Raw genomic sequence first — 12,935 nt, 5'->3', positions numbered from 1 at the left:
CATTCAGCGGTTAGCGGATGGCAGTTACATGTGAAAGGAGCAGAGGAGAAGTGAAAGAGACCTTGCGCCACGCTCACACGCAGCAGCCCGTGCGGTGTGCTCTCTCCTTTCTCATGGGAAGACGTTTTAAGCCACATGGCTTCCATGTGGAAGTGATATCATCTTCTTAATTAAGATCACATTTACGAATAAAAGCAGAGTCAGGAAGCCAGCTTGACAAGGGTATCCTACCGAAAGCCAGGGTGAGCAGGAAGTCTTTGAAGGATCTAAGATGAAGGTAGCTGGGGTTCGGAAGGAAGTGGTTTCGTAGACCTTGTTTGGTCTTGCTTGCATTGTGGTCATTATTGGAGTGGTGTGTTAGGTTCATTAAAGGTTTAATCCTGACATTTATAGAGAAAGAGAGACAAGGCTTGTCTGGGTTTGGTAGCACCCCTGTTGTTGTAAGTTAGCCAGAATTTGCCCTTAACCTCTTCTGAATAGTTTTGTGTTACCTTCTGGAAGCTTTGCCTACATATTTGAATTCTAAGATTTTAAGCAATTGGATTTTTCAAATACAGACTAAAACCTTTAAAGCTAAGTTTCCTAAATACTTTTAACAGAAATATGAAATGAGAAGAAAGACAAAAGAGGAGTAGCCTTGGATTTTAGTACTTGTGCAGGCATTATTGATCAGGACCAAAACAGGGAAAAGGAAAAAGAAAAAATGTCACTGACGGACTTTAAGTGCGTTAGTTCTGTTTATGCGGAAATAGATTTGTAGAATAATATTTTATTTTAGGTTGTCATGGACTGATTTATTTTAATCCTGTGGAAATAGATATACATTGATAGGTAAATTTTAACCAAAAAAGAATATTTGTTGAATTAAATTCTCATTCTGTTTTGAGGACCATATTAATAGTTGAGTACTATACACAAAAATAAACAAAACAGAACAAGGAAAGAATGTCCTAATGGTGATCTTTCTTTATGGTTGCAAATCAACAGCGTGTGTAATAGAAAAATTAAATCTAGGTTTGCTCAAAGTGCATTCAAGGCTGGAATTATCTTTGAGTTAAATGAATATAATTTACATTTGTTATTTCAACAGAGTTATATGGAAGATCAAATTTTTAAAAAAAAATCTGCTTTTCAGAAACGATATGTATATAACGTGTATATATATATATACACACACACACCTACACACACTCATGGGAACAGCTTTCAAATTGATTTTATCTCATGGATTAATTGAAACAGAATAATATACATTTAGGTTTGGGGTAGTTGATTATTCAAGATGTGTGTTATATTAAAATTTTCAATTCTTCCATTTTCAGTACAAAAAAGGATATTAGAATTAGGATTCTCTTTTAGGCTATAGATGTAAAAAACACTTTCAAAATGATTTAAAATTTTCCCTTTAGCCCTTTTCACACTGTAAGATGATGGGATATATTTGTGGCTTTATAATCTGTCTCATTGGTTTCTGTTTAGATTTTTGTAAATGAGTACAGAAATACAGAATTCTGTGTGTGGTTGTGTGTACACATGTGGGTCTGTATAGTGGCAGTCTTAGTGAAATAGGCTACTATTTTTTGGCCGGTATGGATGAGGTTGAGAAGCTTGAGGCGGGAAGAAAAGCAAAAGAGCTGGCCAGGAGGACAAGACCGATCACTGCGGTGGTGGGCAAGGGTAGAGCAAGTTAGCCAGTGGCTCCCCACTCACTTCCTACTGCTCTAGTTGCCCTCCCTTGTCCCAGACACCCTCTCCCTTCTTGACAGTGCTAGTCTGAGAAATCAGAAAGGAACTTTCAAAATTAGAACGTGGAGGTAAACATTAATTTTCTGACTCAGATTTTTAGAACCATACATGGATTTAAACATCAGTGAGTCCTATCATGAGATTTTCAGATGCGTGAACTAAGCCCAGTAGAAGATAAGTGCTTTGTCAGTCGGCAGGAAAGGCAATGCTAGCATCAGTGCCTCTAGGTTTCCAGTTCAGGAGTATTTTTATGACTACATTCTGGGAGAATTCTAGTAAAAGTTAAACCAAGGGACTCTCTGTGATCAATCTCTTTGCACTAGGCAGGGATACTGCATCTGCTACTGAGGCAGAAGTTAGGAGAGACAATTAACTGAAACCGGGATTCTTTTTCTAGAGGAGAACCAAATAGTGCCCAGGCAGAAGAATCATCAGTGTTATGTGAAGTTGACCCTTGATCTTTTTATTTTATTTATTTATTTTTAAGTAATCTTTACCTTCAGCACGGGGCTTGAACTCATGACCCTGAGGTCAAGAGTCCCATGCTCCACCAACTGAGCCGGCCAGGCGCCCCTACCCTTGATCTTTTTAGAAGTAATTTTAGAAGACTTCATCAGAAAAAAACGGATCCTTTCCAGATGGTGCCGTACGCACCTAAGGACCGGAGAGAATTAGATCCTGTGTCCCATGGGTGCTGCCCTTGTTTCACGTACGTTTCAACATCTTCAGATTGATTGTGAACGTTTGGCCTCAGGTTGCACTTGATGCAACAAGTCTTTCTGGTTTCATTTATGTGTACACAAGGGCATTTGCTTTTGCAGTCTTTGAAGCTGTACTGATGCAGCTTGGCCTTCTAAGCCACATAAAACCACATGCCAGACCTTTTAAAACCCACAGCTTCACAAATGAGATATTCATAGGAAAGGGGACAATCTTCTGATAACATCATTTACGATTCTCTATTCCAAAATTTAATGTACAGACATACACTTTGGCCATACCAAATCACCTGTCCTGAAGAGAGCCATTTTGCTACATGTAGGTCAAGACACTGCGGAGTAATACCTTATGTATACTGTAAACAAACGTATTACTATGCATGGGATTTTTCCATTATGAAAATCCGTCGGTGAATATTTATTGAATACCTATATGTGACAGGCAGTGTGGGTTGGCCCTGGGTGAAAGGCAGCAATGTTCATGTCCTCATAGTGTTTATAGAAACATTCTCTGCAAAATGATGCCTTTATCAAGGATGGTAAATAATTCCAGGCTCTGGATTCTCTTTTGGTCTGTTTACACGTGCATATTTGTAATGAATGTAAGCTTTTTATTAAAATAGAGTACAGACACAGAACAGTATATAGACCAAGTGGATAGCTCAAAAAAATTTTCACCCAGTGAACACCCCCATGAACCAGAAGCCAGGGTAAGAGGCAAACGTTGTTTGGCCTCAGACGTCTCCTTTTTAACCCCTTCCAGCTACAGAGTTTCCCAAGGTAACTAAATTTCTGACTTCTGACATCATAGGTTAGTTTTGCCTTATTTCGAACTTCATAGAGATGGAATCATACGGTATATGATCTTCTGTGCCTGCCTTCGTTTGCTCAGTGTTATGATTGTGGGATTCATCTGAGTCGTTGCATATAGTTGCGTTCATTCATTCTCCTGGCTGTATAGTAGATTCCGTTATATAAGTAAATGACAACTCATTTATCCCTTCTATCGTTAAAGGTAGCTGCAGTGGTTCCTGTCTTTGGCTGTTACTGACAGTATCACTATCGAGATCCATGTACTTGATTTTGGTGAACATTTCTGTTGGGGATCCACCAATGTGTGGAATGCTGGGTCGTAGGTTATGCCTCTGTTCATCTGTACTGCATACTGCCAAGCAGTTTTTTGCAGTGTTTATACCAAGTCCTAGTCCCACCAGCAGTGTATGAAAGTTCCAGTTACTCCACATCCTTGCCAAATTTGGTGTTATGCGCTTTTTCATTTTTGTGTGTATTTTCAGTTTTTAAAAAGCCAGATAGAACCACTGGGGCTTTGTGATAAACAATGAGACATCATAAAAGTTCATAGCAACAGTGATAATCCCTTGGATTTCGGTCTGTGCCAATGATTCAAATGGTATCATAGTGGATTACGAACCCTGCTTAACTGTTGATGGATTCAAAGCCACTGTTTACAGCGGAAAATCCTGCAGAAGTTTGCCTTTTGCACATCTGGAATTGTGGCTTTTTCAAGCCAGTGGTGGTGAACACCCTTTTTTTTTTTTTTTTCTAGAGGGCCAAGTTAGAACAAATAAAAATATTTACTGGCCACCTCTTAAAAATTTTTAAATAGACATGGCTTTATTGAGACCTGGGGAAGAAGTATACATTTGGGCATGAGATCACCAAGTACAAGGTAATCAAGTACAAGACTGGAAATGAGAAAGCTGAAGCAGATCTCGGTCAGTGAACTATTAACCTCAGACCATGTTTGAGAAACGATTATAGGGAGAGAGCCGTCATCCTGAAATCAGTCTGTCAAGCATATTGTAAAGCTAGGAGGGCTGGCTTTTAGAACCAAGATCCTTAAGAGGGGGCTGTGTGGTACCCATCTCCTTGCTTAACAGCACTTGCCAAGATGCTGACGGTTTCCTTTTTCTTTTCAGTCTAAGATTTACACTCGCACACCAACCTTATATTTGGACTTCAAATTGGACCATGGAGCAAAGCATTCCCAGCCTCTTCCTAAAGGTATGATGGCTTCCAGGGTTTCGTCATCAGAAAAAAAAAAAACAAAAAAAACAAGGGACCGCTTTCTCTGAAATGTGCTCATTTCTGAACCTCAGCACAAAATTCTATAAACTTTGTTTATGTGTAATTACATTTAGCAAATATTGCTGGGGCTTTTCAAGCAAAGATCAGGTAGAATTCATAGAACGTTAGGGCTGGACTGTCTGCCCCCCATTTTACAGGTATAAACACTAACACCCAACAGATTAGTTACTTGTTCAAGTCCTTATAAGGATTTGCTGGACAAGGCAAAACTTTTACCCATGTCTCCCGATTTCCTAGCCACTGATGACTCCTGGAGGTAAATCTCAACCTTGTCACTTTTGAACAGGTATGCCCCTGATCGCCCCTGATCGAGATATAGGTGTCTCTTGATAAAGGTATTGTTATGGGTGATTTACCCTTAAGTTGACTTTTAAGTTCAAAGACTAATTAGAAAACCCCTAAGTGTTTAAGGTCGATTTTATTTATGTATTTATGTATTTATTTATTTATTTAAAGATTTTATTTAGAGAGAGAGCACAAGCGGGGGGGGGGAGGGCAAGAGGGAGAGAGAAAATCCCAAGCTGACTCTCCACCAAGCGTGGAGCCCCATGCGGGGCTTGATCTCTCCACCCTGAGACCACAACCCTAGTTGAAACCAAGAGTTGGATGCTCAACTGACCGAGCCACCCAGGCTCCCCAAGGCCAATTTTATTTTTTAAAATGGTTGCACCTGATGGGGCGCCTGGGTGGCTCAGTCGTTAAGTGTCTGCCTTCGGCTCAGGGCGTGATCCCGGCGTTCCGGAATCGAGCCCCACATCGGGCTCCTCTGCTATGAGCCTGCTTCTTCCTCTCCCACTCCCCCTGCTTGTGTTCCCTCTCTCGCTGGCTGTCTCTATCTCTGTCAAATAAGTAAATAAAATCTTTAAAAAATAAATAAATAAATAAATAAATAAATAAATAAATGAAAATGGTTTCACCTGAGGTCATTAGGCACTCACCGTACATCCATTATTTTCTTTGGTTTTGTGTTTCTGGCTATTTTTAGGTACAGAAAAACTTTTTAGATTAATTCACTTAAACGTATGCCCACGCTTAAACACAATTTTTTAATAACAATAAGTATGAAAGCACATATGCTTTTTTTAAAATAGATTTTATTTTTAAGCAACCTCTACACTCAACATGGAGTTCGAACTCACAACCCCGAGGTCAGGAGTTACACGCTCTTTTTGACTGAGCCACCCAACCGCCCCTGAAAGCACATATGCTTTAACCTTTAGCGCAGTGCTTTTTTCCTTTACTTTCGAGTTTGCTTCCCTCCAGTTCCTTCCAGTACCTTCCCTAGATAGCCCAGCTCTAGGGTATATCCTGGGTATATACTCAAATCTGATCTTGCTGTGTATGGCGGTATGCTGTGCTACGGGTTGAGTGCGACGCCTTTAGCTCTTGCCTCTCAGCAGGCACTCCTTTCGTACCTCGTGCTTGGCCACTCACACTGGTGTGCGATAAACATCCCTATACATGCGTCCTTCCATACGGGGGCCTATTTCGATGCAGTGGCTTTCCGGAGACGCTTACAAGGTAGATGCACATTTAAGTTTAAAATGCGTTGTCAGAGTGCAATTCAGAAACACAATCACACTTTCCACCAGGAGTATCCGAGAGTACTAGTTGCTCGGTGACCCCTGACACTAAGTGGATGGTTGATGCTCAGTGTTGTTCTACCCTTTGTCGCTACTCTATATGGCCTCACGAGAGAATGTGTGTATGTCACTTGGGAAGGCTAGGCTTTGGTTTTATTTTGTCCTTATAAATTCTAAACCTGAGATTTGTTTTTCAAAAACATTTTTGGAGGGATGCAAAAGCCAGTAGCTTAGAAATGCACGTTTATCACTGAGTCAGTATAAACCCACTTGGAACAAGTCTGTTATAAACCCAGCTCTGAAGCCAAAGAACCTGTCTTTTCCAAGACATCACTCTAGGTATAGCGTGTCCTCTCTTTTTCAGTGTCTCTGTCTCTCTCTCTGTGTGTGTCTGTCTGTCTGTCTGTCTCTCCCTCTCTCTGTCTCTCACGTGCGGGTGCGCGCGCGCGCGCACACACACACACACACACACTCGTCCATGTTTGCATTACATTCACTGACAAATCCACAGTTTGAGGCAGCTCTGTCCAGTACCAGACAAATGATTGAATTCAGGTATTATAAAGCGCTTATTATTTTCAGACTTGATAGTTCTGGCTGCCCATAGTCAGCCATATTGGCTAGTGAAATTGTGCTGCATAAATTGTTTTATCAAGTTGTTCAAGTCAAGGTCACCCTTTGTCCTTTTTTTTTTTTTTAAACCACCTTTCCAGGTCAAATTCCATTATAAAACACAAGAAATGTTTAAATTCATTTTATGTGGGTGCTTTGCTGCGGCCAATATTTCTTAAAATGTGTTTGTCATTGGCTGGGTCCTGGACTTGTTTTGTTTATAATATTTTGATTATTTTGTTACTCGTGGTAAGGGGATTTGACATGGATGTCTGGGTTATGTTTGGCTTTTGGCATAAGCTTTGCGATCTCACTGATCTAATGTTGACACCGTTGTATCGTTACCACAGTAGTGGGCTAGAAATAGAGGCATACAGTGCTACCATCACTTCCCCGATACCAGGGAAATACGGAACGTCCAGTTGAGGGTGATTGGAAACATTTCTCATGAATCAGACTAGGTTTTATCTGAATTCTTTCCTGTAAATAGTATGAGAGTTGGTTTTCACCATCTCTCTCTTGCCTTTGGTTAAGGCCCATTTCTGCGGAGTTGGGCTAATCCTGTAGAAAACAGATGTTTCGTGCAGTGATGATTTGGAAGGGAGCAGATAGCAGGAACGGAGCCTGGACAGTGCGTCACTTACAAAGAATCCAATTTGTCAAGTCTCTGACAGTACCAGATCCTTTAACACTGGCCACAAGTTTTTCATGTTAGTTCCTGGCTAAAATAGGAAAAAGTAGTTGTTTTTGTTTTGGGTTTTTTTTTTTTCTTGCCGTGACTTTTACCATCTCTTACAAAGCAATCTGATTTTCCTTGCTGCAAACTGACTTACAGATAACACTGTTATCGTTTCTCTGAGAAGGACCTAAATCTGTATTTCTAGGAAAATATCAATCTTTCCCAAGAGACTTGGGCCTTCTGGTCCTCATGTCCCCTTCATCTTCCGACTGCATCAGAGTGTGGCTCTGAACAGCCCCTCTGTTGCTCCCCATCTTCCTGCACAGTGACTCTGTCACTAGGTATTCATTTATTTTTTATTTTTGTTTTTTAAAGATTTTATTTATTTATTTGACAGAGAGCACAAGCAGGGGCAGTGGCAGGCAGAGGGAGAGGGAGACGCAGACTCCCTGCTGAGCAGGGAGCCCGATGCGGGACTCGATCCCAGGACCCTGGGATCATGACCTGAGGTGAAGGCAGACGCTTAACCGACTCAGCCATCCAGGCGCCCCACTGCCACTAGGTATTTAAAGGCACGATCTGGAATGTTAAAAATGGATGATGGTTATGGTATGGAAAAACTTCATCTTGTAAGTATTTTTTGCATCCCCCAACATTTTACTTTTCTTTACAGTATATATACATCAATCCCCAGAATTTCTACTATCCGGGGAGAGTAGCCTGGATAGTCCAGGTGGACCCAGTATAATCAAAGGGTCTGTGTAAATGAAGGAGGGGGCGAGAGTCAGAGGGGAAGATGTGACAGTGGTGATGCAGTCGCTGCTTTTGAAAATAGAAGGGGGCCTCGAGCCCAGCAGTAGGGGCAATCTCTAGAAGTTAGAAAAGGCAAGAAAATACATTTCCCCCTAGAGCCTCCAGAAGGAATGCTGTCCTGCTGATACCTTTTTTTTTTTAGACCCTCGAGACCCATTTTTGGGCTTCAGACCCCCAGAATTATTAGATAACGAGGGTGTGTTGTTTTAAGCCAGTAAGTTTGTGGTCATTTGTTACAGCAGCCATAGGAAACTCACACGTTCTCTTAAATATCGTCAATGTATTTTTGCTTTTGTGGGAGGAAAAAAACAGAAAGGAGCCCTGGTGATTACATTGCAATAAAACTGGGGGGAAAATAGAAATCAGTGCTTCAGAACACTTTTCTAAAAAGTGGATTTTAGGGGCACCTGGGTGACATAGTTGGTTAAATGTCTGACTCTTGGTTTTGGTTTAGGTGGTGATCTCAGGGCTCTGTGCTCCGCATGGAGTCTGCTTGGAATTCGCTCTCTCCTCTGCCCCCCCCCCCCCCCCCCCCGCTCTTGCTCTAAAATAAATAAGTAAACCTTTTTTTTTTTGAAGTAGATTTTAATGCTGTGCATACAGTAGCTACTTAGTAAATCCCATTAGGATATGTTTAAATAAATATTCCTGTGTTATCTATGTTGCTGTGTAACAAATTACTCCCAAATGTAGTGGCTTAAGATAACAGTTGTTATCTCACACTTCAGCTGTGGTCTCTGGCTCAGGGACTCTTACAAGGCTGCGATGGAAGTGTCGGCGGGGTTGCAGCAATCCCAGGACTCGACTGGGAAGGATGTGCTTCCAAGCCCACACCCATGTGGTCGGTGACAGCCCTCAGTTGCTCAGGTTGTTGGCTACGGTCCGCTGTTCCGTGCCACATGGGCCTCTCCGTAGGACAGCTCACAACATGGCCTCTGGCTTTATCAGATCCTACAAGTGAGAGAGGAAGAAAGAGTGAGCAAATGGAAGCCAGAGTCTCTATGTCACCCGATATCAGAAGTGACATTCCATTACTTTTGCCAGTTCTGCTGGTTAGAACCAGGCCGCCAGGTGCAGCCCATGCTCAGAGAGGAGAAGAGCACACAGGGCATGACTCTGAGGCAGTGGGTGTTTTAGAGCAAACTTGCCAAGCTTACGATCTTGAGTCACAGTGCCGTACACTTTTCCATATGGTCAGTGACTCAAAAATGACGTAGTGATTCTTTTTCTCTTGTGATTTCTTTCTTTCTTTTCTTTTTTTTTTTTTTTTTTGTTTTTGGAAATGGAAGGGGGCCATGATGAATTCTCTTCAGAGTTCTTGCTAACTGTCTCTTCATAGTCATTATCTACTTTTTAAGGGAGGATGCTCCAAACATGAATGATTCATGCGGAATTTTAGATTTTCAGGTGTTTTCAGAGAGAAGAAAGGCTGCTTTTGTTCACTACACAGAATACACGATTTAATTCATGGCCAGTTTTTGCCAAGCTCTCTACTTACCAGTAGCACATTAGAGTCTTCAGTTACCATTCCCCTCATCCTTAGCCCCTCACCCTTACGATACACTCGTAGCGGTTGTGGATGTCAGTACGTCTTCAGAGCAGCGATGAACACGAGCCTGAGCCTGAGCATAAAATTATCCAGTGAGAAGCTTCATATCGCTTTCCTTTGGGTGGCTTGTCTATCTTCTTCATACTGATTTGTAGGGGCTCTTTTATTCTCTTTTTAATATTTATTTTTATTTAAATTCAAGTAACATATAATGTATTATTGGTTTCAGAGGATCTTTATATATTCTGAATGCTTGTCATTGTCATTTATTTGTGATGCAAATATCTTCTCCGTTTTGCCTTGTTTTTCACTCTTCTATATACTAGTATATTTTTCTATATGTTAATAAATAAAAATTCCTTAAATGTATCAGTCTGTTCCTTAGAAGGCTAGTGAGTGCTTTCTGTAGCTTCTTTAATAAACTCTCCCAGCTCAAGATCATGAAAATGTTCTATTATAGATGCTTTGTTATTTTGCCTTTGTATTGATATATCTACACCTGGAATTGATTTTCATATGTAGTGAGATGTAATTGCATTCTTTAAAAATGTGGTTTTGGAAAAGAGAAAAAAAATAGCAAAAATTCATGATAGGGAATATCATGAACATTTTTGGGAGCTCACACTTCACTGAATCATCCTGTAGTAGTAATAATTCTTTTAGCTAACATTTATGAAGTGCCTGTTGTTTGCCAGAAACTGCTCTAAGAGCTCCCCCTGTATTAACTGCCGCAGTCCTAAGTCTGTGAGGTAAGGACTGTGATTATTCCATTTTTCAGATGAGGAAACTGAGGTACAAAGAAGTTGTTACTTACTTGACTTGAACGTACTCAAGGTCAACTAGCTAGGGCGTGTTGCAGGTGAGATTCTAACTGACACAATTGGACTTTTGCTGGGACTCTTTACTGACGTCCAGACAAATGAGTGGAGCTTTATTCACCATTACCCACCCTATCAGTAGTACCTTGGGCATTTGGTAAATAAATCCAAGACCTTGCAGATAGGTTAAAAAAATAACAATTTTTGAAAATTTTTAAACGCATCTCCCCAGTTTGAAGAGTGTACAGTGTTTTTCGAATATATCATTTTTAGGAGAGAACAGATTAAATTGATAGTCAATGTAAAGTAAGAAACCATTCTAAGAATTTAAACACATTTCAGCTTTGACAGGGGTGTCTTGTTTTTGTTTTTTTTTGTTTTCATAGTTTCAGGTCCTACTTAAAAATCTTTTTTCTCTTGGGGAGCCTGGGTGGCTCAGTCAGTTAAGCCTCGGACTCTTGATTTAGGCTCAGGTTATGATCTCAGGGTCATGAGATCAAGCTCCGTGGGGGGCATGGAGCCTGCTTAAGATTCTTTTTCTCCCTTGCCCTCTGCCCCTCCCCCCCATAAAAGTTTTTTTTCTCTTAAAAACAGGTGCCAAAATATGCCTTTTGATAATGTCAGGGCATTTATGGCATTCTCTGCTTATTTCAGGTTTCTACTGCTTTCTGAACCTTTATTTAATCCTTAAAGTTCTAAATATTTTGGTTCCTAATTGTCTTGCCCTTAATCTAAATTCAAATGCCTAAAATCATTTCTGTGTTACAGCTCTAAGTATCATTTTATGATCATCACTACATATTTGAATTATTTTCTGAATTTTTCTGAGCAATTGAACACCAATTGTGAGCATTGTATATTTAAAGATGAGAAAAAAGTCTGTCCAAATAAAGCTAAGAAATAATAGTAACACGTCTTATTTTGGTTAAACAGTGATCACATTACTATATCTCAGTGGTGGGAAAACTTCCAGGGGATTCTAGTGCATGTATTTCTTGCTGTTCTATTAGCAAGAAAGTAACCAGCAGAGCTTGTTGTGCGGAGGGTTAGGGTCCATACTGGGCACACAGAAGACTGTCTTCGTTCCAGAGAGCTTGTGTTGCTCATACACTTCTTGTTCAAAATGTTAAATTCTATTCATTTCTTAGTTTTTCTGTTAGCCTCTGGTGCAGTGAATGTTCAGATTCTCAGTGGTGGACCAAACCACAGGGGAAGTGTGTTTTCGTGTTGGTTGCAATTCTTCTTGTTAAAATATAGGATCTTTAGATATCACTCTTAATGTTATATGCCTGTGGCTTATAAACATAGACTGTAGTATGATCTTTCTTGAGTATATAAAACACATTCTGACTATATTTTATTCTGGAAAACCAGTCATCTCAAGTGTCTTTATGTTGGTACCATTCTGTGCAATATCACTGGGCATTTTATCACGGATGTCACTCACCACATTTGGTAAAATGGGCATTCTTTTCTTCTCTTTCGCTAGAATTCCTACAAGGTCATGTAATAACCTACCTCTTTTCCTGTGTCCTTGGCAGAGCTGTGAAGTTGATACCTCTCTTGTCGTTTGCGTTTACTTATAAGGTGGGGGTTAAATGCCTGTGCTTGGTGAGCTTTAGATCTAGGGAGCTGTCAGCTGCCGTATGATCAGAAAGCCCACCTTATGCTACCAATTCTAGACCGCAGTGGTTGTTGGGACCCAAACAGTATCCTAAGTGCCAAGGGTTCTTGATGAGGGCAGCAGGGATCCATTCTCTACACTTTGGGAAATGGCATTGTTGAGCTTTGCTCAGTGTGTACTGTGCTCCAGGAGACCAGTGGGCTTGGAGTTGAGGGTGGTCCTCTGGGGACCATGGGCCCATCTCTGTGACAAGGACCCTCCTCTGGGTCACAGCTTACCAGAAGCACGAATAGCAGCCACTGTATAAAGTCGGAGGAAAGTGGAAAGAGAAGGAAGGGACAGGACTGGGGAACTGGCATTTGTGAAATGCCTACTGAGGGCCTTGTGTAGATAAGGTGACAACATCGAGCACATGTATGTAGATCTGTGTATAGTATACAGGTGTGTGTATGTGTGTAGACCAGGCACACAGTGTCACTTGAACAGCACAACAGCCGTGTCGTACATATTATTTCCTTCTTTTACAAACTAGGAAACTGCCTCAGACAGGCTTAACAGTCTGGTCCTAGATCCCCCTGAGGGCCTTTTGCTGATTTTTAAACCTGCATTTTCTGCCCGTGATTGTGTGCGTTAGATTTCGTTGCTGGTTTATAGTTACTTAGTTGCTTTGTTTTCCATAGTAC

At 40.9% G+C, this 12,935-nt stretch overlaps 1 protein-coding gene across 4 annotated transcripts in view; it reads left to right on the top strand.

The window, feature by feature from the left end:
• The window catches only part of PIR (pirin), a 107,953-nt gene that overhangs the window by 62,620 nt on the left and 32,398 nt on the right, over window positions 1-12,935 (top strand). For all 4 annotated transcript variants that reach the window (XM_057310226.1, XM_026478091.4, XM_026478092.4 and 1 more), the window contains one exon: window positions 4,406-4,490. In XM_057310226.1, the coding sequence (XP_057166209.1) occupies window positions 4,406-4,490 (85 nt within the window). The remainder of the gene's footprint in view (window positions 1-4,405; window positions 4,491-12,935) is intronic.

The sequence above is a fragment of the Ursus arctos genome, chromosome X (genome assembly GCF_023065955.2).
Source record: "Ursus arctos isolate Adak ecotype North America chromosome X, UrsArc2.0, whole genome shotgun sequence".
In the NCBI taxonomy this organism is placed as follows: Eukaryota; Metazoa; Chordata; class Mammalia; order Carnivora; family Ursidae; genus Ursus; species Ursus arctos.
The sequence above is the reverse complement of the archived record's forward strand: the minus strand, read 5'-3'. Positions and strand labels throughout refer to the sequence as shown.